The sequence below is a fragment of the Ischnura elegans genome, assembly GCF_921293095.1.
Source record: "Ischnura elegans chromosome 13 unlocalized genomic scaffold, ioIscEleg1.1 SUPER_13_unloc_1, whole genome shotgun sequence".
In the NCBI taxonomy this organism is placed as follows: Eukaryota; Metazoa; Arthropoda; class Insecta; order Odonata; family Coenagrionidae; genus Ischnura; species Ischnura elegans.
The window spans coordinates 17,024,367-17,051,437 of NW_025791657.1; the positions used below are offsets into that span (position 1 = coordinate 17,024,367).

The 27,071-nt window shown below is 39.0% G+C and overlaps 1 protein-coding gene across 1 annotated transcript; it reads left to right on the forward strand.

Annotated features, from left to right (window-relative positions):
* Window positions 1-9,189: 9,189 nt before the first annotated feature.
* On the forward strand, window positions 9,190-9,726 carry LOC124172126 (putative nuclease HARBI1). The gene has a single exon (XM_046551532.1). It carries the CDS (start codon window positions 9,190-9,192, stop codon window positions 9,724-9,726), a length of 537 nt encoding a protein of 178 aa, XP_046407488.1.
* Window positions 9,727-27,071: the final 17,345 nt, after the last annotated feature.

Here is a 27,071-nt window from a genome sequence, read left to right on the forward strand (position 1 = left end):
GATGAAATATAGTAGTCTACCAAAAAGGTTGACTCTTTCTGTCGATTTGTTTTGATCACCTAAGAAGTAATTAATGAAATATAGTAGTCTACCAAAAACGTTGACTCTTTCTGTGGATTTGTTATGATTAGAAACTGAGGAATTGATGAAATTAAGTAGTCTACCAAAAAGGTTGGCTCTTTCTGTCAATTTGTTATGATTACATACTGAGGAATACCAAAAAGGTTGACTCTTTCTGTCGATTTATCTTCATTGCATTAATGAGGAATAACCTAATTGTTTATAGTTGAGCGAATCTAAAAATTTATCTCTTTCACTCACATTGTAATAGAAATGCACTTCGTTTCCCTACACACAATGTCTTCATTAACATGTTTCATTCAACGAAACGGCTTCTTGTTCCTCTATAACCTTTCGTCCGTTCCCCGCCATTGCTTTATTATTGTTTGTGTGGTGTCCCTGCGTATGTATGCGTAGTTCTTTAACCATCCGTTTTGGCGCTGCTGTCGGGTATACCGGACGGTTGACTCTATCTCCATTCGGAACGACTCCGAAGGGTGCATGAACGTGAATTGGGACACGGCCTTTGTCTTCTCCGCTCACTTTTCCACTGGCCGGACGCCGATCCACCAGGCTACCATCGTCGTTGTCTAGGAGCTCCAAATTTTGCCACTATAAATTTTTTCTGTCCATGTGGTCTACATTTCACTGAAACGCGTAAATCCTTCGTGCATACATTTAGCACTGAAAACATTGTAAAAGTAAGCAATTATTTTTAGGCTTTCAGTGAAATTTTACATACATTGGTAAAACAAAAACGTAAATACACTATTTTTTAAAGAAAAAACCGGAGGACAAATAACTCTTTTCAATTTGAGCAGACAAGAACTGTAAATCAAAAATCAATTTGCATTAAAAGTACCTTTAGACTCTTTAGTAGAAAATCTTTGGATATTGTTTAAATCATATGCAAGGTGACATAGGATATTGTTACAGAAATACAATAAATAATTACATTGTTATCAAATTATATTGAAATTGTTCTCTAAGTCTTAAGACTACTCTTTGAAAAAGTTTACAATAAATTTTTTTTGAATTCATGATTTACGTTTATTTGTTCACATTCATTAATAAAGTTTTTTTTCAATCAGGGTATTTTCTTTCACCATCATTACATAATTTACAATTAAATGTAACAACACATTTTCCTTATACGATGGGAAGGTATTAAAGTTAAAATTTAAAAGTTCGTTGTCCTATCTTGTACCACCCCCGAAGGTGTCCCAGAAATTGTAATAATTCTTTATCTTTTTCCAAATTTGAACATTTGGGGGGACATTTTAAAAGTTTGTGTTCTATCGTTTCTGTTACGTTGCAAATTTCACAATTTAGGGTGGAAAACATTTTACAGCGAAATTTCATTTCATTAGTTATTATTTATTTTCTCGTTTAATCGAACAACTTTTTTTTACTACCTTGGTTTTTAAATTTTCAAAATTTTTCCAAGCTCTGGCGCTAGGTGATGGGTACTCATTTTTTTTCTTTATCCTCCAGGTATTATCATAATAGTTTTGACTTTTATGACCTTGTTGTTCGTTTGTCTTTGAAAATCTCTTATTTTTTCTTTTAAGTTCTTTAAGAATGGCACCTTTTTCCCATGCTCAAGGGCTAATTCACATAGATCTATCCTTTCTTTACTTAGAGAGTAGAAGATTTTACAAAAGTTATTCATGTATATGAAATTCGATTTGTTTTATACGTCTTCCTACCTCAGGCCACCTTTCCTACCATTTAAATACAGTTTTTTCGTTCGCATTTAAAGATATAACCATTCCATATTAAGCTGTTAGTAAATCTTACTATGTTTGCGTTTATTTTTTTTGTAGTGGCCATACATGTGCAACGTACCAGAGCGTGTTCATAATTCTTACTCTGGCTATAATTGGTATGTTTGATTGGGCAAAGACAAAGCAATTATGCCTCCCTAGTGTAAGCGCTTGTTCCCAATTTTTATTTATCCTATATGAGATTTTTTTTCCCACTTTAGGCCTAGAATTTTTATCGTCAGTGTCTCTTCCCATGGAATGTTTTCTGTTAAATTCTTTGTTTTGCGTAAATTTAACACTTTTGTTTCATTTTGATTTTGTCTTTATTCCTGCTTTTTCATTTTTTTTCAATGATCTTTTTCACTTGAATACCTTTATTTCATCTTTTATTAAAATTGTTACATAATCCGCGTACGCGATTGACGAATATATATTTCCCCCTTCTTTTTCTTCCTAATCCGTGGTCCTGAATATCCCTTAGCATGGGATCCAGCGCAATTGAGCATAACAGCATTGACAGGGGGAACCCTTGTCGGACAGAGTTTTTATGCTGAAAATTTCTGAGAATTCATTGTTTATTTTTATTCGTCCCTTTGTGTCTTGGTATGTTTATATCGTCGTCTTTAACTCATCGGAAGTATTCATGTTTTTCAGGATTTTTAAAATCCATTCTCTCCGTATCAGGTCAAAGGCCTTTTCTAAGTCTACTGTTATTATCAGTGGGTGCGTGTCCAATGGTCCAGGTGATGAAGTGATGTCACTGATAAGTGTAGTGGCGTCGATTTCGTTTTTGCTTTGAATGCCTGCGTATTGATGTTTGTATAGAAGAGGTGTAATTATTTGTTCTGTTTTATTTTTGATTATGCGTGTGTATATCTTGTAGTCTGTGTTAAAGAGTGAGATCGGTCGGAATTGGTCTATTGTTGTTGAGTGGCTGAATTTTCGTATTGGTTTTATAATAGCTAGTTTCATTTTCTCTGTTATGCCGTGTTTATTAATGTGATTGAATAGTTTTTTGAGAGCCGGTTTTAGATGTCCCAAAAGGCTAAGTAGAATTCATTAGTGAAGCCATCCGCACCTTTTATGCTATTTATTAAAAGATGGAATGATTTTGAAACTGGATAATTTATATTAATATCGTTTGCACTACTGTCTTGTTTCCCATAGATAGCATTGAAATCTCCCCCATTACTGCCTTACTTGGAAACAATTTACGTAAGGAATAATGTCGTTATAAAATAGTTTGGCCTTTCTACCTAAAGCCCCTGAAGGGTCGTACACATTTAACATATTTATACCCTCCACTTGTAAAGTAAGTATTCTGGCAGACATGTCTCGGACAGTTGTTAGTTATTAATCCTTTTTTCACACAAATCATTACACCTAGGTTAGTATAAGCAAAACTGTCATAATTATTAAAATTAGAATTAAACCGATTCGCGTCTTAGTGTACTTCTTATAGAAGCACTACATCAACCCTTTTTTCTTAAATCACTCCCCATACAATTTTTATTTTTTCCGGGTCATATAGCCCGGCTGTATTAAATGACAGAATTTTCATCTTTAGTTTTTTTAGGGAAAAAACTTTACAAAACGTATTTTTTTTATTCCGATGATGGAATTACACTTAAAACTCTAGGTTTTATTTCCCTTTTAAAGTTTTTGGAGCTCTCTTGTGGGTTCGTTAAAAGCGCCCGGCGCGGGCGTTTCTCTTGTTTGAGTCTTTCTTCGGACACGTCCGCGTGCCGTCTGCCTGATGTATCGTTAGCCACTAGCTCGCTTTGTATTTTTACTAAAACATTACATAACCTCTTTCAATGTATTGCTAAAATGACGTGAAGTTTGCGGAACTGCTGAAATTAATATTTTCATTGTATTAATTTATTCGTGATGGTCAGATACGAACCGCTTGGTTTGTCATTGTGAAGGAATATCATGCTTTTATTTGTAGACTTTTTAAAGTGGCCCTCTCTGTAGCAACAGCTTGTGGGCTAATTATTGACGGAAAATATTTATGGAAAGGTGAAAGTTAACGAACACAGTGCGATCGTAGTGATGATATCTATATATGTCGGATTTAACGTTGCCTTCGTGCTGTGCTTTTATTAAGGGGAATACTGTTTTGAGGCAGTAGCCAATAAAAATGTTTAGTTGTACGTGACTGCTTTCAGCTCAAAGAAATCGACAATGCTAGCTTGCCGTTGCATGGAAATACTGAATAGTCTTCGTGCCGTGACCTGCCCATTTTCAAAGTAACCCGTGGGTTACCTCAGAAATGTAGAGCCTTCCTCCGCTTATCGTAACATTTACTTTCTCTAGGTTCAATCACTGTTGCGAGTCTAATAGATTACCCTATCTTAATCTTGATCTAAAATACATTTCTCTCAGCTGTCTCTCACAGAAGGCCATACCCAGGCAAGGTTATGCCTGTGTAAATACATTATGTATTTTACAATTAAGTGGTGGGCGCACAATTAGGACGGGTTATAAGCATTCTGTTTAATGAGTGCTTACTTCTTCACTTCCTTTAGATTTGTAAGTACGCCCAATGATTCGCACCTTTCCTCCCACTCCACATACCACCTGACCTTTTCCTTGATTGTCAATGCCGCTGTATCGGCTCCCCCCCCCCTTCTACCTAGCCGCCGAGGAGTTGCGAACGCATACAGAGTAGCAGTGGAACGCAACATTGTCTCCTGGTCGCCTATGCATGAGGTGACTGGGAAGCAACGAATCGGGGATAGCCAGGAAGAGTCACGTGGTGACGACGAGCGGCGGTGTAGCGCGCTCGGAGCGGGTAGAGTAGTCTGGTGCGGAGAGTGTATTTGAATGGTTAATGAAGCGAGAGTTATGAACCTTGTGTGGGCGTATTAATTGGTTCCCTGGTGACCCCTCGACGGACCCTGTTGATCTGGGGACTTACAGATTCAAGAGCGCCCTAAAGGGTCACTCGAGCATATGGAGTGGCCTAGGACAGGAGATGACGAGGAGAGGGTTCCCCCGCAGTGGGTGCCAGGTGAAGGACAAAATCCTGAACTTGAAGAGAAGATATATGGAGGTGGAGAGAGGATTGCGATCCGGCGATTCACCTCCCGATTTGGTTTTCTGGCAGCCGCTACACCTCTTGCACGGGGAGAAGCCCTCTGCCACTCCCGTGGCACAGCTGGACCCCCTTGCACATCTGTGAGTATCTTCATGTTCTCGCTAAAATTGTTGATTTCTTTCTGAAGTGACGTTGTGTTAGCTTACATTAACAGTGGTACCCTACTTGATCCATCTTTTGATGGTACTGTTATTTCTTTATATAAACGACATTGACGAAGTAATGCAGAGTAAGTTACGATTATTTGCAGACGACGCTGTAGTTTACAGAGAAATCCGTTCCAGCAAAGATTTAGATGAACTAACGAATGACCTTGCTGCTATCCAAGGTTGGTGCGATGCTTGGCAGTTAGAATTATATTTGGAAAAATGCGTCGTAATGAATTTTTGGAAGAAGAATAACTCCCTACAGCGTAACTATACTATTCGGGGCATGCAGTTAAAGGCAGTTGAATCCGTGAAATATCTACTTGGGACCCTCATGAAAAAAGCTTAATAACAGAGTTAGAACGCGTGCGAAAAAGAGCTGTTAGGTATGTGAAAGGTCGTTACGATAGTCTTGTTAGTGTAACTGACCTCTTACATAAACTCGGATGGGAACCTCTGTCGGACCGTAGATTGAAAAATAGACTAAACCTTCTAGATAAATTCAAGAGCAGTGTCTTTTCTGACGAAGTTCACCATATCTTACGGACGCCAACATACTTCGGAAGATCAGATCATATAAATAAAATAAGAGGGATAGATTGTAGAAAGGATAGATTCCGAATGTAATTTTTTCCTCGATCAATAAGAGATTATAACGGCAGCAATAGAACTCGTAAATAGATTGCATGACTTGTAGTGTAGCCTACTAACCTATGTAAAACTTAATGCATGCTTCATAATTCAATTATTATCTATTTCTAACAACATAAAGTAGTATAGTTTGTTATTTTACGGGACGTTTTTTGGATGGTGTGGTGTGCATGTGGGAGTTCAAATGCATGCTGCATGCTGGTGATTGATCACCCCCTGCCAAACACCCAAGAGGTGGCTCGCAGGGTATTATGTAGATGTAGATGTTATTATTAAGATTGTCACCGAGGTCCTTTTCTTCCCCTTTTATGTCGTGTGTCAAACATTCTCGCACTACCTCAATTGGATGGATATTTGAACTGAGGTTTGTGCCCGACATATTGCCTTTGCCATTATCAGATAACAACTTCTCTAAAAAATGATGCAATGCACATGGTATTTTTTATGTTGAGTTTACACTCCAGTGGCATTTCGTTCTTCTTTTGTCATCTATCATTCTCTCGTGTACTGCTGTGCACTTCAAGCCTTGATCTCTGTTCTTGTCTGTCGTCCGAGAAATAAAGACGTGTGTTCCACTCGACGTTTGCGTCGTTCTTTCAACGCAACGCAACAATCCATAGCGTAATGATGAAAGAAACGTCTGCAGTTCGCCCATGGGAAATGTTTATTTTATTGTTTGAAAACAGCACCTTCACTGCTAAAATATTTTCATTTCAAAAAGTTGCTAACATCATCATGGTACAAAAGACAGGGGTGACTTTTGAATTCATGAGTCAATAACTTAAGATATGTTTGCTTAATTTTTCTTTTGTAAGGTTGTATTCTGGACCTTGTGTTGATAGCTTTTTATCAATTCAGTTCCATCCCATCAGTAGTGCAATATTTAAGGTACAGGTTGGTCTTTACTCGTTAAAACCATATTTAGCTTTTACTTCGCTCTTCCATATCAACTCTGCTCTGTGTCATAGTGAATGTGATCTCAAGAGTGACTATTCATATTAACTCTTGTTTTTAGATCTAAAATACCCCTAAGCATTAGTGTTTGGAATACCCAGCAGTCCTTTACATTTGTCAAAGAAATAATTTCATATTACTATCCTCAATTCTTCATGTGCAGTGTCTATGTTATGATTTCAAAGTATTCTTTGAAGTTTTTTTTCATGTAAATTTCATGAAAATAACCTAATACATTTACAATATTTACCTACCTATAGTTAAGTGTTGTGTGCACATAATAGTAGCGTATGCAATTGTATTAGAAACTTGAAGTCATTATTTTGTCATTCAAGGGTTTACTCCGTCAATATTTTATGTACCACATCACACACCCAAGGGACTTTCTTCGGGTTCATGAACTGCTTATAAATCTTTCATGTGACTTCATTGTCTACAGGCCAGACATGGATGGAGGTGCAGGGACCAGTGGGAGTGGGTCATCGCCTGTTCTGGTCACTCCTAATGCAAGGAGGAAGAGAAGACGTTCCTCGACATCCGAGGACGACCGACTGGTAAAGCGGGGACAGGAGGACAGGGAGAGGATGAGGCGGATGGAGGATAGGGAGGAGATGATCCTCTCTCAAATGCAACAGTTGACATCCTCCGTGGAAGTGTTATTAAGAAGCAAAATGTCCAATCTCCCACACCGTTGAACCCTCCCCTCCTCACCAGAACCTCAACCAGCTGTTGCCTCTGCCTTAAGAACTCCTGCCCCTCAACCATCTGCCACCCACTCTCTTCCCATACCTCCATCTGATCTCCCTCAGTCCTCCTCCACCTCAATAGAAGGCTCCAGGGCTCCAGGGAGGGCCATCAGGATTCAACACCCTAATGGCAGGCTGTTCGACCTGAAGCCTTCAAAACTATGGCCGTTTTCCAATTCGCAATTATTTACCCTCCGTGCACTTTTCGATCGTCAACTTACGGATGTGACGACAGCAAGGGTGGATCCAATCGGCGAGGGCGCAAGGGAACGGAGGGTAAAGCCGTGTCCCAACTCGTTAGCCATTAGGCATCATGTATTTAGCCAGCCAGATTCTGGGCAGCCAACCACAAGGGAGCATGAATTGGGACATCCTTACGCAGGTGCTGCCATCTACTGGGCACTAAGCCAATGCAAAACAAGAGATAATCGGAATGATTTGAACAAATTATGAACAAAACCCATCACATTCCACCGCATTCCACATTGTCAACGTTTACGTGCAATCGTGTCGCTTCGCAAAGTTAATTTGAGTTATTGGGTGTTGGAGAAAAGCATTTTCTCATTCCATTAGTATATTAGGCAACATTTTAGGTTAGATATTGTAGTAGTGGGTATTTTTTAAATTCGTTGCGTTAGTGTAATTTAGTTCTTGTAACATTAGGAGGTAGTACAAATGTAGCATGTTTTGTAGTTTAGCATATATTCCTTTCAATTTAGTATTGCAATCGATTTGTAAATTAGGTTCAATTTTCCATTTATTTTAGCAAGTTAGTTTCTGTTGTTCTTGTAACATTAGGAGGTAGTACAAGTGTAGCACATTTTGTATCTTAAGTTTAGCATATATTCCATTCGTAATTTAGTATTGCAATCGATTTATAAATTAGGTTCACTGTTCAATTAGGTTCAATTTCCCATTTATTTTAGCAAGTTAGTTTCTATTGCGTATTTTTAAGGTCAGGGTGTATTCTGAGGTTTAGCCACTTAAATTTTATTATTAATTCGTATTAGGCCTAACCATTTACATTTAGTCGATTCAATAATAATTATTATATTTCACGTACATTGATAAGTTTTTAGCATTTATAGTATTTCCCTAATTTTAACTAGCACCTACTTAAATTTTTGCGCATAAGGCTTGATTCGTTACATATTTAGGTACAGACTTTTCATTTCACTTATCGCGGGGAATTAACGGGTCGCGTTTTAGTAATGGATGAGGAAGTGCTTTTTCTGGCACTGCAAGAGTGACTGCAGCAGGAGCAGAGGCTACTACTTCTCCGGCAGCGGGTGCTGTTGGCCGTAAGGGAACTGTTTGCTGATGAGGAATTGGTTGGTATTTCAGTTGGAAGATTCATTAAAACACTTGTTATCACTTCATGCATTTATCTAATCTCTATCTTCTATACATGGAAAGACTAAATTATGAAATTTCTTGCCAGGAACCGATGCAATATTGCCTTCTAAACCGGGAGCAGCAAGTGATCTGGGTTCTGCTGGGGGCTCAGTGGGATAGGCGGAAGCATATCCGCGTCTCCGAGGAGGCATTTCATGACCTCCTGAGGATGGTCTCCATGAACAGGAGGAGTGGATGGGAGCAGAAGCTGCGGCTGGCAGTGTTCCTGTTTTGGCTGGCAAGCGGGGCATCTTTTCGAATAGTCAGTTCGAATTTCGGGATGCCTCGATCATCCGTTCATCGAATGGTGCACCAGATGATGCGTTAGGTGCTCGCGCTGTCTGGAAGGGTAATCTGTATCCCCAGTAATGGCGAGCTGGAGGCGATTGGGGCAGGGTGGCAGGATGGCAAGGAATGATGAGCTTCGTTGTGTTGTGGGTGCCATTGACGGCTGTCATGTGGAGGTGATACCATCCGGCCCTGACCGGGCCGATTATTTTAGTCGGAAGCTGAGGTACTCGGTTCAATTCCAGGCAGTGTGTGACCATACGGGCAAATTTGTGGATGTTTTTGCGGGTTACCCTGGGTCGGTACACGACTCGAGGGTATTAAGGGCAAGCCCCCTGTACGTCAATGCGGTGTATCCCCCTCAAGGATATGCTACATTGGGGGACAGCGGCTACCCCTGCATTGCCGACCCCATAGCCGTGCTAACGCCATACCGCGAGCCAGTGGCAGGGCCTATTCAGGCTCGTTTCAATGCGCACCACCGAAGGGGCAGGAACATAATAGAAAGGAGATTCGGCATGCTAAAGACCAGGTGGAGGTGCATATTTTTTGCAGCGGGTGACGTTGCGTCACACCCGAGTGGCGAACGTAATCGGGGCCTGCTGCATCATGCATAATATATGTCTGACAAATGGCGACATTTTGGTGGGAGATGGACTTGTTGGGGAAGAAGAGAATGTGGTGGGAATGGTGGGGCACCATGAAAATTGTTTCAACATAAGAGACAATATAGCCCGACGTATGTCGAGACCTGATATTGTGCCAGGACATTTGGCCGACCATGACTATTTGTAAAATAAATATATTTTGTGTTCAATTATTGATTTTAATTTACAACTCTATGTACATTTCAAGGTCAATTTACCTTGGCAATGAAATAACCCCTGTATGAGTTCCCTCTCTCCCTCATTCCTTATACCTCATCCTTAAAAATCTAGGTCACCGAGCTGTGCATCCCTCCAGGAGCTCAGGGAATAGAATGGAATATCTAATTTCTTCGCAGATGCATTGAGAAATGGTACAGTAATGCTTAACATGCACGAAGCAGTCAGAGAAGCGGATGAAAAATGAATTAATTTCAACAGTTGTCTAATATGGTGACAAAATTGCAAAGATAGTATGGTCACTTTCACAGTATATTCCCTGAAACCCCAATATCTTAACATGCCTCCATTTTAGCATACTACTTCGACTTCCTTTTCTAGCTAACAACCTTATATACGGTTAATTCCTCCCCCGATCATAACCAATGTGGACAACAACATGGTATAGACATAGAGAACTTCATTCAGCAAATGGCTACAAGTAAATTTAACACAAAATGGAATTGCAAGAGGTGAAATTATCAGATTCCCATCACTCTTGTCTCACAATCTAAAGCATCAACCCCTTCATATGCAATTACCTACAAAATTCTTCTGGGTCTTCATGCTTCCTCACAATGCTCACCAGGTATACCTGTATATGAACGACTTACCCATAGATATTGTACTGAGCAGCAGAGAGGCAAGGAGTTTGAAGGGATGGAATGGGCCCAGAGGGCTAGGATAAAATGAAAAGAACGGATATTAAATTTATTTTCTATTTTCGACATAACTGCGAATTCAGAAATTCATCCCCCCTCCGCTTCTGATCCTCAACCGCCTCCTCCACAGAGGCTACCAGCCTCTCCAATGCATCCTCCCTTGTGCTGGATGACCTCCTCCTCCTCTTAGGCAGTTGAGGGCTGTCGCTGGATGAGGAGGTGGACGCTGAGGAGCTCAAGGAGCACCCATCGCCTCCATCCTGCAGGCTCCCTGGGGACTGCGGCTGGCTCGAAATAAACAGGCAGGGTGGAGAAACTGCATCCCGCTCTGAAAGTGCCCAGTGCATCACCCCTGTAACGTAAGACGATTAATTTTCATAACCTTTTTTATTTACTTCAATTCTCTCCACAATACTTCACAAAACCTCTCCTTTTCACATCTCCCTCAACAATCCCCTCCCCCAAACAAACCCTTCATCTTCTTCTCATCTTCTCTCTCATCTTGTCTCATCTTCTTCGACCCTGTCTTCTAATCTTCATAATTCTCTCATATGCAATACTTCTTCCTTTGTTGCTGATCCTCTCCGTTCTGATGATGAGATTTCTCCTGAGTTTAGCCAAACCAAAAAGTCCATGACTCAATCTCTGCCTTCTATTTCACACACTCCCCCTTCACCTTCAAATACGACACATACATTAATAAAGAAATTAAGCCTGAAGAAAGTGGGAACTCTATCGCCGAGAAAGAAATTTCTTTATGACAAATGTGTTAAACTAACCAAACAATTAACCAATTTTAGGAAGAGGCAGCAGACAAGGGTGAAAACCATCCTAGAAAGAGAATCGGATGATGTTTGCCGAATGCTATTGGGCAAAGCTGGTCTCAATTCCAGTATTATTATGACAGCTCTGCTGCGGAATTGCAACAAAAAAAAGAATGCTAGGTGATGGACGCTGAAGGAGAAGCTGATGTTCCTATCACTATATAAGAGAAGCCCCCGAAATTATCTGTACCTTTCCACTCTTCTTAGTATGCCATCTGCTTTTACTCTTAAATCTATCCTTCGTTCCATCCATTTCTCTCCCGGTATCAACTCTTTCATTATACAACATTTAAGATTACAAGTTCCCAAGATGTCTGAAAAAGAAAATTTTTGTGCATTAATCTTTGATGAAATGTCAATCATGCCTTGTCTAATTTACAATCAGACTGCTGATGTTATTGAAGGCTTTGAAGATCATGGTTCTGGAAGAAGAGGCAATGGCATTGCATCTGAAGCCCTTGTTTTCATGGTGCGAGGGCTCAGCAGCAATTGGAAAATGCCTATTGCATTCTTCTTTAATTGTAGAAGCACACCTGGCCCTGTGCTGGCCAACATATTGAAGGATGTCGTTAGTGCCACAAGCACTGCCGGCTTAAGGGTAGTGGCGACAGTGTGTGATATGGGGAGCAACAACTGCTCTGCACTGTCCTTGTTGGGCTCCACAAAGATTCACCCTTATATTAGGTAAGCTGATGTGATGAGTAATCCCTATGAAGATCAAGTCCTTTCTATTCCCTCAAGGTACACTTTGGCTAATGAAATCTTATCTTCTTCCAGATTCGAAGATAAAAAAAATATATACCATCTATGACCCTCCACATCTTCTGAAGTGTTCACGGAACATGTTTATGAAACATAATATTAAAGGAGAAGTATGAACACAAGCAAATGCTTTGAAATTAACAATATTCTCTAAATAGCCGGCACTAACTTTAATTTTGTTTTAGGTTACAGTTGGTGGTGTGGATATAATGAGGGTTGGGAAATGGACCCACATTGAGGAAACTGTAAATCTAAGCAGAAGGCTCAGTGGGAGCATTTTCCCCTTTCCGAAGATAACCCCCTCTGCCCTCAATCCCAAGTGGCGAGAAAAAATAAGGCCATGCTGCTCATGTGTTCAGTAGAGCACTGGCATCTCAAATGGACATTTTCGTTGGGCTAGGTTAGTATGATTTCATATATATTTAAGAAACTTTAAAGAGGTCAATTTAGGCCAGGAGACATCTATGTTATTTTTATCGTCTATTACAGGGTTGATTGATCAAGGCGCAAGTATCACTGCAGAATTCCTAGAATTCATGAAGCAGCTATTTTGCAGTTTTAATGAAAGTGTCCAGAAGGACTTAGATGGAGATTTTTTAGGCCCCTTAAGCGATAAAAGTCAGCATTTGGCATTTGGGCAGACGCTGTTAAAAAAGTTAACAAATTTAAATTTCTTAAGTTGTCTCCTTCTGGGCAACTTATAATTACACGGTCAAAATCTCAAAATGGTTGGCTTATTTCCATTAAAGCTACAAAACTATTGTGGAATGCATTGAGGAACGAAGGATACACCAGCCTGGAAATGAGGCGACTCAATCAGGACCCAATAGAGAATTTTTTTGGGAATATTAGGTTACACTGTGGGTCCAACTCAAAGCCTACAATCCAGCAGTTCACCTCTGGACTTAAAGCTTCAATTGTGAATGGGCAGTGTAAGCATAACCCGAAAGGTAATTGTGAGGCTGACGCAGATGAATTCATCACTGACTTGGAGGAGATTCTTCAGAGCATGCCACACCAACCTGTGAATCCTCTTCTCAGCACCTCAGGCATTGACAACACTAAAGATGGTGATGTATCAATTACTTCCACGGAAGGAGATTTAAGTCTATTTTCTGCGTCTAATGCTATCTTGAAGAACATTCTTGGCCAAGTTAGCTGCTTAGACTGTAGAAAATTGCTTTCCTCAGATCAGCCTCTAATTGGAGAACATTTCCAATCCATTAAGGACATATGCTGTCATGAAGGGAGGCCATTGTACCCTTCAGCATTAATGATGCAATCAGTGAAGGAGGCTGTTAATCATATGAAAGAACATATCCCCTCAGTTGCAGCCAAAGTGGGTGTTAGGAAATTATTAGTTGACAGTTTGGGCTCTGAGGCATTTTCTTGGCTTCACTGTAACACTGTTACTGAAAAAGTTGTAGGGTCAGTAGCTGTATTTATGATTCGCCAATACTGTGCAGAATCTAAATAGAGAGTTTTTTAATGTTATGTTTAATATTTATTACAGTTGGGATCACCTTCCCATCAATTTCCATTGAAAGTAATTAATTTGCTTTATTTTTGAAGGATCGACTTGGATATTATTCATTGATATGAATGCACTTTGCATTATGAATGGATGACTGCAGTTGGAAACATTTCCAACAGGTTTCTGTAGGCTATGTTCATGTTTACCTATGTTTATTTGTATGAAATTTTTCACCTTGTTAGTTTAGACTGTGGTGGAACGTACGAGTAGTACCTTGGGCGTAACGTTCCAATTTTACTGTAAGGGCGTTTTTAATTTCTACTTTAATGTGTGTTCATTATAACCTGTTTATTTGTATGAAAAGTTTTACCTTGTTAATTCAGACTGGTGAAACGTACGAGTAGTACCTTGGGCGTAATGTTCCAATTTTTCTTAAAAATTTTCTGTTGTAAACCACTCATGTACTGACACCAACATGCAATAAAGGCTTTTGAAGCGTAATCGGATTTTTTTACTTATTTGAAGCAGTAATACCTCTATCCTTATAAGATCCCTACAAAATCCTGTCCCTAAATTCGCGCTGGTTAAAGGAAATAAGAAAAAATATATTAATATATTATGTAAGAAAAAATATATAAATACATTATATAAGAAAAAATATATAAATATATTATGTAAAAAATATATAAATATATTATATAAGAAAAAATATTTAAATAAGATTTAAGAAAAAATACGAAAGTATAGCAATATATGCAGACGACATAGGCAGTCAATTCCGATTGGCTCTTATCCTGACGTCACGCGATTGCCACGCCACCGTGGCCGGGGTAGCGGCTCGACCCCCCTTCGCCGCGAATTTCTCCCCCTCTCACCCTCAGTCTACTCACCGTGGTGAGAGCTGAGGACGCCTTGCACGCTTTTAATCATGGGAAAAGTGGGGCGAAGGATGCACTCATCGATGCCTAAATCTGGCGGCCGCGTTAGCTGGCTAAATTCCCTCCCTTATGCTGGCTAACGAGTTGGGACATCCTTCCAAGATGGCGTCATGGCTAAATCCTGGAATTGGCATAGCCAAATGGCCAATTGGGACACGGCTGAAGTGAGCAAGGGAGCGCGGATGCTCCCTCACTACCTTCCCCTCGCAGGAAGTGGACGTCAAAATGGCGGCAACAGAAAACTCAGAAATCTTGAACTGGAGTTGTAATTTTTTGTTTATTATGTGAAGAGAGAGCGTCCAATCGGAGCCAGAAAAGTCAAAATACTAAGCAGTATAAATTACAAACGTCAACAAACCGAGTAGTAGGGTGAAGTTAATTCTTAAATCAACCACAAGATGTCCTAACCCGACCCTGCGCTTCACAACTCGTTGGGTGCTTTCCATTCGTCGACGCAAGTTGACTTGCGTCGACACAAGTCGTGTTTTTTGCTTTCCATTCGTTGGAGTTGCCGACACAGGCGGACTCACACCGACTCTGACGAAAAGCTGAGTTTGAGACAGCGGACAGACGAATTGCGCATGCATAGTTGTTTTGGCGCCTTTCACCTGCATTGGAACTGGAGTTGAAACATTTTTTTAATTAGTTATTGGCAAGTGTGCGATATGTTCAAGGTATGACGTTTTAAATAAATAGCTTATATGCAGAGATAATAATGCATTTTTTTAAATTTGCAGTAGTTATTATACAATTGTGAGATGATTCTTATTGCTATTTTAAAATTTTGTGAATTTGAGTGATATTATTTTTAAATACACCTGCCATGCCTATAACTAAGTCGAATTATTTGCTTAAATTGCATCATTGTTTTCACCGTAAAAAGTCTACCCATTTTATGAGGAGTAAATTCCTTTAAAGGAAAGTAATTGCTTTTTACTTGTGTTTTACTAATTTGTTGGATTCGATTCGGAATCATCACTGCTACTGCTACTATGTATTTCTTCCATTACATAGGCTATAGACTGCTCTTTGTTCATCTAAAATAAAAGACAATTTTCAGCACAAGTTTTACTTAAAACGGTCAAGAGAACAATCCAAATCACCAATGATCAGAATCCAACATTGGTCAACAATATAAACAAAAAACATTCCAGATATTCACTGTGAATCACTTACATCGTTCTCTTTGGATAAATTTCCCGGTGTTCTAAACTCGTGTTTTACCTGTTCTACCAAGTTCTACGCGCATCAACTACTGCGCATACGGTGCTTTCCATTCGTGGCTGGCTAGGAGTTGACCAGAGTTAACACAAGGTGACACATGAGTCGCCTGAATGGAAAGCACCCGTTAATGCCAATAGGTTGCATTATTTCCGTTCACACTTTATGGCGACAGTAGAGCATTTTTAAGGAAGCAGGGTGCAAGGGAGAAAGGGAACGAGGGAATGAGTGCATACTGCGTAGATTGGAAAACGGCCTATGATTCTTTCTAAATGTTTGAAATAAATTTCTCCTGATATAATTCTGGTGTACAATTAATTGATCCCATGATAAATTAATAGCATAAAAGAAGCTTTATTGCAGTGGACAAGGCCATATTAAAGGGTATGCATGCGGTCATTCACTACATTTGGAGAGTTTTTTTTCCTGCTACAGTTTGTTCGCTTCAAGGAAGAGCATGGTTGATAATGTGGATGGTATTCATTTCAGTCCATGCTCGTTCACAACATTACAGAAGTGTGATCACTTAAATGTAGTAGTAGTTCTTGCTTATTTAGGGCAGCTGTTTTTTTCGGGACAAATTATTGTGAACATATGATGTGAAGAAGATCCCAGAGTCAATTCAGGTAACCCCTGTCATTGCCTCCTGATTCATTGAAGAGACATTTTTAATTCTCACCTTGGTCATTTGTAACATTTTTTCAAGGCTAGTAGATTGATGTCAATGGAATCTTATGCAGCTAGAGTCCCAAAAATGTTTGCCTTCCACCAACTTTGTGAAACGCAGCATTTTCATTGTCACTAAGCTATCAATTCCATTGCAATATTTCACTCATTTGGGCCATTTTGTGAAAAAGGTAATTTTTTATGTATTGCATCATGAGTGGTATAATAGCATTACATTAAAATTATTAACAAATCATTCAAGTCTGATATGTAGGTTGCCTTAGTTCAAAGTTGTCTCTCAACCAACTGATCAAAAATTACTATTTTCTTAGGTTGAGTGGCCTTACCAACGCTCAAGTAAATATTATTAGTCTCTATCATTGTAATATGAAAATGTAGTACCAAGATTAAATATTGTGCTTAGGGCACTCTCATGCATTTTAGGTGAGGTTGGGGGTGAGGTATTGGTTGGCCAAAGGGCCTGTAATTAGGTGAACCTCCTCTATGTAGTGGATCTCGTAAGACCTCTACTTATCATACGAAGGAGACAGCCGACGAACTACCTCCGCAGTTTGTAATATAAATCATCCGTGTAGTTTAGTTAAAATAGGATGTGATGGTGAAAGGGTTAGGAAAGTGAGGGTTCGATGTAAACCGATTTCATGCCTCCCGCCGCATCCGCCTCGTCCCTCGAGGCAAGCATGGATGTCGCTGGAGAGGATGTCGACTCGTCGCCGGAATGGGTGAAAACTCAGCCGGGTTTCGAGGAGGCGAAGAAGGCGAGTGTTTCCCCCAATAATTCCATTGCGAACCTCAAATTTCTCGCATTTCCTCTTTGTTTGAAATTTCAATTGTGAAACGAGCGACTGATGTACTATCATTTGCAAAAGTCTTGCAACAAATCGAGCGGCGCCACTTTCGCTCCATTGTCGATTTCTGGCCACCATTAAGTTTGAATTATCACTATCTAGGTATGAATCTTCATGGTAGCTCGGGAACGACTCACGAACGGGTCATCATGACACGGGAGTGAGACGTAGGAAATCATTACGATGTTCAGTTGAGTAAACGAGCGTAGATGTTGTTGAGTCGTCGCGGCGTTTGAGATTATTTTTGTACCCGTAGTTGACTGGAGTAGATAATTGAAAATATTTACCCGTTAAAAGAGTGGGAACCTATCACGCCTGGCTTCCAATGGTAAACCCCATAAGGCCGGCTGGGGCACGACCACCGAGAGACAAGGCCTGAGCGCTGATGCCTTCTAATTGTCTGACGTCACGAGCCGTAGGTTATCAACCACGCCTTCCGACAATGCTTGCAGTTGTTTATATTTATAAGCCATTGCGGTGAAAATGTTGATTGGGTTGTTGAACGTTAAGTTATTTGGAGTTTTAAAGCTTTTACGATGGTTTTGTGGGCAACAGTATTGAATATAAGTGTTTAACAAATAGTGTACTAGTGTTGTCTGCCTCTGTGCAGAGGAAAATACACAGTGGTTACGAAAGTGTGCGTTTTCAAATTTCCTAAGGACGAAGAGACGAAGAGGAAATAGATACTTACTTGCCATTCCAAGAAAAGACTTCCAGCCGACGAAATATTCCTAGGTGAGTTGCTATCTTTTTCTTTCTATTTGGACGGCGTGATTATTCAGGGAAATGTTAGTATAATGTAAATGTTGATCGTCATTAAAAGTGAATTAAAAATATATTTGATATAAGCATTGACCGGTAGAAGAATTGTTATGGTTTCTTGAAACAATTCTACTCTCGAGTGTATTTGCAGGTTGATTTCAATATTATTTGCGTTATCGCTTGAATAATTAATGGTTTTAATTATTTCATAGTGCTTAAATGTCTTTGAAATTCTCGAATTTCAACGCTAAATAGAATACGGCGCTTATCCTCGTGTTCTAAGGTGTGGTTATTAAGAAGAACTCGATTTTTTTAGGGTGTTATGAATAGTTTTGTTATTAGTAAATTGTGGAAACATGTGAAACACTCGGGATGAATAAATGAGATACCTACTTGTGTAATAAATATGACCCAACCCGCCCGGGCGATCTTACGTGGATAGATATTTTATATTAAATATACATATTATTATATTTATATATTTTATTTTTCCTAAATAGTTCTAGAAACCGCCGCCAATGCGACAAGGGGCTTAAACTCCGGTTCACCCGAAGATTTTTTGCATTAAGTAGTTCTTACATAGATGATATGTACTAACTAATCGTGTTAATCTGAGAACGATTGTTTGGAGAGCGAAATCTAAAAGTCTTCGAGGGTATTAAATGAACGATTCTTCAGTAGTTAATAAATTATGGAAACATGTGAAACGCTCGGGATGAATAAATGGGCTACCTACAAACGAGATAAATATGGTCCATGTCTAAGTTTGCATTTTAGATCAAATATTGTTAATCTAACTACCATTGTGTGCACAGCGAATTATTTAAGTCGACTTAAGATCTTGTTTACTACACCCTTATCAGACGAAGGTATTCTTCACTTGAAATACAGTTGATTTTCCGTCTACCAATAAAATTATCTTTTTTCTCCTTTTTCTTGACCTTATTTTAATATATAAAATGATGTTTCCTGGAGTTTAGGTCAATAAATTAAAAGTTAGCAGCCAACGTTTCGTTTTATTTAAAAAACATCTTCAGGGCTATGTTAGAAAAAAATTGTGAAACAATATAAAATGCAGAGAATTAGGCAATATACAATATATATACATAAAACAAATTATCTTTATTTTTAAGGTGTATATCCGGCATTTTCTGTTTGAAGATGTGCTTCATTAAAGCTCCTACTTCGATGAGAAGTCAGGAAAACTGCTGGCTGTACCATTGAACAGCCCAAAACTGAGGGATGGTGCCATGCCAAGGATCTTCCCTGATTGCCCTGGGTACCTTACCACTTCAGAGCAGACCAGGGATGCGCCTTCAATGAGGGAGCAGCGTCTTGAAAGTGCTACTGTGGAAGCTGCTTTAGCTGAGAGTTTGAAAACTTAGGAGGCATATAGGGCTTAGAAAAAGCTAGACTCTTTCGGAAACGTAAATTCTCTGGTGAAGATGAATAAGCATTCAGCATTTTGGGATGTGGTCGTGAAGCCGTGTGCTATAATATTAAAGCATTTGGAAGAGTGTGCACCACCTCTTATTACTTACTCATTAATAGTATACATTCATAATAATATCAAAGTATACCACTGAAAAAGGGAATTAAAAGCAATAGGCAAATTCACTCCACTTTTTCAAGCCTATTTCATGTATGAAAAGTACCTATGATGTGTTGGATAGAATTTAAAAACTCCACAAATAATATAAATATTTATAGCGATATTGTAGCTCTACTGGAAGAATGAAAAATTAAAGACTATGCAAATCAATCTTTGAATACCTTTATTAAATTACAAATATCTCTTGTTCCAGAAAAAAAGGTAAGTAGGTTCAAGAAAAGAAAGTAAGTAAGGTTCATCTGTGACATATTTGTATTTGCTGTAATGTTTTTTTAATATCTCCTGAAGTTCATATATTTGCTCGCAATTCTGGTGATTTGGTTTTCCCACATCCAGTTACTATCAAACGGCTCTGCTATTCTTTTAAAATTGGTCCAATAAATGAGCAAAATGAGCATGGGTTTCTATTTTACGTGAGGCACCGAGTATCTCATTACAGAGTCACGAGCGTTATCGCACCCTTATGATAGATGAAGTTCATTTGAAACCCTTTCTTGACTACAAGGGCAGATGTATAGAAGAACCTGCATATAACTCCAGCAGTTTAGCTTCTAGTGCTCATGTGTTCGCGGTAGAGAACTTACTATATTCATTTAAAGATATTGTCCATATTTTGCCAGTGAGCGCTCTGTCAGCCTGTGTTCTAAAAGATATTCTGAAGAAAGTCATCATTGGTCTCGAAAAAGTTGGTCTGGATGAGGCTTGTATTATAAGTGAAAACAAATCCATCAACAGGAAGGCAGTATCTCTCTTCACCAATCCACCAAGGCTGAGTATAGTTTATCCACATCCTTCTCATCATTCTTGACCATTTTTCTAAAGGCTTGACTCTGTCCATATGTTTAAATGTATTTGCAACAACTGGATCAATAAGAAAAACTATAATTTTCCCAACTGAATGCATTATATGCTACATTTCTGTGTTATCAGGTAAGACATGGTATTTTTCCATTAAAAACAATTTCCCCAGGTACTTAAAAGCAGCAAATCCTAATTCACCGTTTCTTAAAAGGCTACAATTCGCCCCATTAAGTGATTAAATTGCCATGAAATTATAGTTTGCAGATAGGTCTAATGAAAACAATCCCTATATAAATTAACAGAAGCACAATCTAGTTTTATCCTAATCTTGCGCATCTGTAAAAACATAACTTTTTTATTTCATCATCGTTTAATGCAGCGATGCTGAAAAAATAGAAGCCCCGTGAAGGATGTAAATATCCTATGACTTCTATGTTATAAGAACCACTGATGTGTAAAAAATGTTTTACTGAATATAAGACTTTTAATGATATTCTCGAGGTTTCGAATGCATTTGGAAGCAAGCTGTTTCTCTTCAAAGAAGATTTTTCGGAGAAGGCGTTGGTCCAGTCGAAACAATTATGTTTCCCGAGGTAGGGAATTACTGTTAACATCATTTAAATGTAATTATATATGATATTATATAAGGAAAATTGTAGCCGGAGAAATGTCTGTTCATATATCGTTTGGTTTTCTAACGCATTCCCCACCAATCGGCGCTATCAATGGCAGTCTTTGCTACTCCTCCCGTCCGCCTACGACTTGTGACGTCACGATTCAGCGCTCAGGCCTTGTCTCTCGGTGGTCGTGGCTGGGGGCACGATTTCGCCATTAGGAACACGGAAATCAACTCGCTCGTAACCCTTGTTTTAGGAATTCAACGTCGTTCAGGAGACTTTATATTAAGTTATTGAAATATTTGTTCGATATAGAAGAATTAATAAATGAAAAAAATTAACTGGCAATTTTCCGGAAAAAAACACGACTCTGTCGTCTCCACCATATTTAATTGATTGGGATTAAATGATTCTTTACGTAGGTTGAAGCTGATAAAGATAGCTCCATAAGCTTTCTTCTGCATTAATTATCAATTTGTTAATTGGATAAATATATTTACACCGATGGAAATGTTTCTTCGGAAAAAAATGGAATTTTGATTGCCAAAAAAATCGCTAGGCCTCATCGTTGCTAGCAGAATGTGTCTCTATTTTTACTGTTTACATATCTAGGAGAGGCTTAAATTTTTACGATAGCATTAATATATTTAGTGATCATGTCGCATTAATCTTCTTTTCGTTATAATAAATTAGTTATTGTTTCGATGTTAATATTTCGGCCATTTTTATATTATTAAGGACTTATTAAACTTAAAGAGTGACTTAATAGTACGACTTTTCGCTATCCATGAATGCCTCCATTGGTAAGGTTTCCATTAACAACAACGGACAGAGATTAAATTGAAAGTCAATTTAAACCAATATTCGCCCTTTTTTAGGGAGGGAAATACTTTGCGCATATATTAGGGAGGTAAAATACTTTGCGCATAATTTAGCCGCTCCCTCAGCTCTTAACGCTGAATCGGGTGCTCCCGGGTCGTAGTTTTGGTCAGCTAATAGGCCCTGCACCTCGTCTTGCCCTACATTTTTATCGTAACTTTACCAGCCAGGGACGAGGAAGTAGGTTACCTGGAGTAAAACTTGCAGGTCGTAAGTGATTCTCACGTGCTTCCAAAATAGTGTAAATAGGGCCATTTTGTAGCGCTATCATATACATGTTGATGCCACAATTTGCTTGAAGAAAGTACGCACTAGAAAAATAGTTGATAAGTACCTCAAGATAAGCCTTTCCGATATTTAAAAATAAGCGCCGTGGTGCGAGCACGATTAAGGATTACCATTACATAGGTTATTCCTAGGATTGTACTTAGTAGATCAGCTAGTCTCACATTCTGTCCCTTTCCAACAAAATTACTGTATTAAAAAACACTGTTTGTAGAATACTGAAGCCTAAAGTTTAAAAGTAAAATTATTCACTTAATTTATATATTTTTCTATCTCTAAGAAAAGTTTCCGTCACTGCTCATTTACGAAACGAAATAGAATAAAAGGGTAAAATTGTTCTGAAAAACTTTACTGGAGAAATTAACTTGGTGGGAAATGGTGACAAGTTGATGACAAATAGGCAGCATACTACATAGACGGACACCATAATCGCTGCAAAATATCATTCATAATTTTCTTTTTAATCAGATAAAATTGATCTATTTAAGAAATTACGTATATGGAACCTTAGATTATTACGATAGTTCTCATTCCAAAGGTTAATCATTTTGAGCAGTTACGGACCTGTAAAGGAAACCATATAGCACTAGGAATTACATTCACCAGTGATTCTGATTGGAGTTCCTACAAGAAAACGCAATTGATTCGTCCTACTAAGCTATAAACTACGCATGATTCCTGTCGCACGGTCATTTAAATTAGAAATTGTTGCAAAAAATGCTCCAATTCATCAGCTGGTACCCTCTTAACATAAATTTCAAAAATAAAAAAAAATTAAAATTAAATACGGCTGTGCGGAGGATAAAAAATTTTCGGCTACTGGAAGGATTTGAGCGCGGGCCCCTCATATTACCAGCCCGAATGCTTATCCACTGAGCTAATACTGGCTCAAGGTCATCAGTGGGAAATTTTAATTATTTGTTGTTATTGTAACACTGAGCTCCTTGTTCTTCTCCTACGGCTTCTCACTTGAGCGAATTTGATCAAAATAATCACTTTCTCGGTATATTAGTCTTTTATTCGTTTATATGATTATAACTTGAGCACGGAGGCTTTCGCATACTCTATGTTTCGGCTGGTTAGAGTATACAATAGGAATATAATGATGTTGTCGCCTGCGACTTCGGTATGGTATCGTCTTTTTAAGTTATTATTATGTTTCAAACTCGGTATTTGTATTTCTAATGAAGCAAGCGTATACATTCATTACAAACAGATTTTCTGTTAGGATTTGCTTACGTCCTTCTTACTCGAGTTGAAAGGTTTTATGAAATGAGCTGCAGATCCACTGATGCCTTAAACATAAAACGTATTGCCAACAAACACATTTCCTAATACAATGTAACCTACTCAATGCAAGTAGATAATTCAATTAATAATGCTAAGTAAGTATCCTACATTATTCCGAATTCATCAGTGTATATGTAAATGATTGCATCTAAATAAGATAACTTAATCATCAACGACATAGCAGCTTAGAGTTATTATTCGCATTCACACTAATTCAGCAGTAGAACATATTATCAAACAATACCTGTTGAAATCCGACAATCATTTAAAATGGGACTTCTAGCTGGAAATAAGTTTTCCTCGTCATACTTTGAATAAGTGGAAAGGAATACATCTTTACCGATTGACGGACGTCGGTGAACTCTGTTATTACTTACGCAACGATTAATGCCGATCAGCTTAACTAATTCATATTTTACGTGTTTGCTCAGATATTTATATGATGAAACACTGGGAATTTCAAAGCTGCCTCGTATCATATGTCGTAGATATTGTATTAAAACATCAACCCGAGTCGATTGATGTAAACAAAAGTCTGCCATGTTCACAGTGAACGACTCGTGATTTCCAGCTCTCCAGAAAAGAGCTGAGATCACTCAAAAACAGCCAAGCTACCAACTTTTTAAAATCTCTCCGAGGAATTACCTTCGATCTTTCCTACTGCATTAAATGCTACAATGTGTTTGGGGGAATATCATGAACATTAATTTCACTTAAATGGAAGCGGTCAAATCCCGAGACTGAAAAGGATGACAAAATACCTCAACCACCCAATGACCCGTTCTCCATGCATTGAACCATGAAGACTAGTATTGGATTGTTGCATACACCCGAACACCATACAATTAACGTGCTCAATCTTTGTGGAGCGAAAGTGGCGCCGCTCGATTTGTTGCAAGACTTTTGCAAATGATAGTACATGACGTACATTCACCAAGAGGCCAATAAAGTTCACAAAAATGTTAACAATTTAGACCCTACTGACGTGAACGATAGCAGCCATGGTGGGAGACATAACACCGTTAGATTTACTCTCGTAGCAAGTGGTCTGAACGACAGAGGAGAGTACACGGACGATCACCCGTTCATTGAACAATTACATGATCACTGGACATTGTAAAGGGGAAGAAAAAAACCCGAAAATACACCACAAATGAATGGCGGCTTCTAGATTCTTAACAAAATTGTCCTTGTTCTTCGGATGACGCAACGTTTACTGTGAGGCGTTTCTCGATCGCGTAGGGCATGTGCATTACTGCGGTTGAACGCAAATGCGGAAAGATCATCAACGTTTGCAAAAAACTACGTTCAAAACATTGTGCTAACTAAAAAGTGGAAACAGTACATGAAGAAGAGAAGAAAACAGGCCATCCCTGCCTAGGAGGACAATAGAAAAATGAATTCAAGGAGAATTTCAATCAAAACAAGACAGAAACGGGCCCAAGCTACGGATAAATTGATTTGACGGAGGAGATGTGAATAGATATGATCTTAATAGCGGCCTGTAGCACCAAATTGACAGATATTGAGGAAGAAGACGGCTATTCGCCAGTCATCGAAAATTTTAGTCGATAATACTACGCTATTCTAATGGCATTCTCAAAATATGGCCACGGATCTAGTATCAATGTCTTAAGTCCAACATATTTAGACTTGACATTTGTCCTCGTTAAAATCCTGGTTTTCATTATTGATAAAAGGGCACTTGATGCATATTTAATGCATAATTAGGTCAATCTTCTGCTATTCGTCATATATACGAATTGAACGAATCTACACTTACCAGATGAATAAATACTAAAGGGCCATTAAAATCCAACAGGTCCCAAGGGTTGGACTTGGCCGAAGCGTGGGCCAAAGTTGTTCAACGTGTTCTCCTTTTTACATTCTGACGCAGGAAATCTTTCTTTATTGAATTGAAGTGTTTTGAATGCCATATATTCAAATAGGTCATTTACAGCGTAAATATGTTCGATGGCTTTTTGAAGTTGAAGTGGAACATCTATTAGAAAATTTATCTACGTAAGAATATTATCCACGTAGCATAGAGTGGTCACTTTCTTACGCCAAAGGCGTGGGCTGTGATAGTCCAAATTGTTGGAATTCAAGGACTGGAACGAATTTTAATCTATACCAATCATCACGTACTGTACTACCCGTCTTTTTTTTTTTGTTACAGATGTGGGGAAATACAGTAACGCACCCCCGAGCTTTGGTTTTCGGGGAGTGTGGGACTCACCTTAAGGCCATACCCACTAAAAACCCAACCCCGTCCGCTGCATATATGCCACAATGACTGGAAGGGAGACGTTAAGATGAAATGGGTACAGATGTTGTTGTGAATGATCCAAATTTGGGTGTGGTATCAGTTGCTCATGGGGTTTGGACTTCATTGCCAGGCACTCATAAACAGGACAGTTAAAAAAATCTGGAAAGTGAAATGCAATATAAGCCATCATGCTATGCACGCTATTTAGCATAAAATTGGAGATCGTATTTGTGAACCGTGAAGTTCCACTAACACACAGAATTTTAAACTTTGGGAAATGCCACAACGGGCGCTATTCCCTTTCGCTTAGTCTTCTCCCATGATAACGAAACCGCGTTTAAAAACGGGCTTCTGCCGATACTGGTTTCTGGCCAATTGAGACGAAGCCTTTCCTTTTCCACAGCGTGACTAGCAAAGATTTTTTTGTCCCACATGTGGGCCTTCACGGTGAGAATTTCAACTCGCTGTCTGCCAACCGAATCTTCATATTTTTCTCTTCGTTTCTCTCTCATTTCTTCAGTCGTTTGAAATTTTTTCCCAAGGTTTGAGGAGATGACCTCATCCAGGTTTTCGGGGAAGTTTTTATAGGGGTCTGTGCCCAATATTGTTGGAACCAATGGTAGAATGATGTTGAGAAAAGTCTCGTTCGCATCCTCTACTCACCTTTCACTTGAGGGTCCCGCGGGGACGAGCCCGGAAAGGGTTTGGTACTCCTCCGCCACCCTCGCCGGTAGAGGTACGAGGTAGTTCCGCTCTGCTGTTTCCTACGAATGGCGCAGAAATGCTGCCACCCTGCGGCTGGTCCCCTCATCTTTTTTGGTGGATAAAGCTGATACCAACATCCTTCAGGTGGTTGAGCTTATTTTCCGCATATTTTCCTTTTCTAAATCCTTATTCAAATCGACGAAAAAAATTTTGAATGGTTTTCCCTCGGTTTTTATTAGAAATGCGTCCGTCTTTGCGTTCAGAACTCGTAGTTGTTGGAAAAAGTGCAGTTAACAAGTGGAGAATTATTAGCACATCTGAAGTGTTAATCGGGTTATACTAGTTCAAATGTTAAATTTTGAATTACTTCGTTTGGAATCAGTTAAAATGTCTGCGCAACTATTTGCATTCTCGAGCATGGTACGATTAATGCCATACCCAGGCCAAAATTGAAGAGAGAAAT

Excerpts from the sequence above, each read along its gene's own strand:
- LOC124172126 (XM_046551532.1), top strand. The coding sequence starts at position 9,190 with ATGGCGAGCTGGAGGCGATTGGGGCAGGGTGGCAGGATGGCAAGGAAT.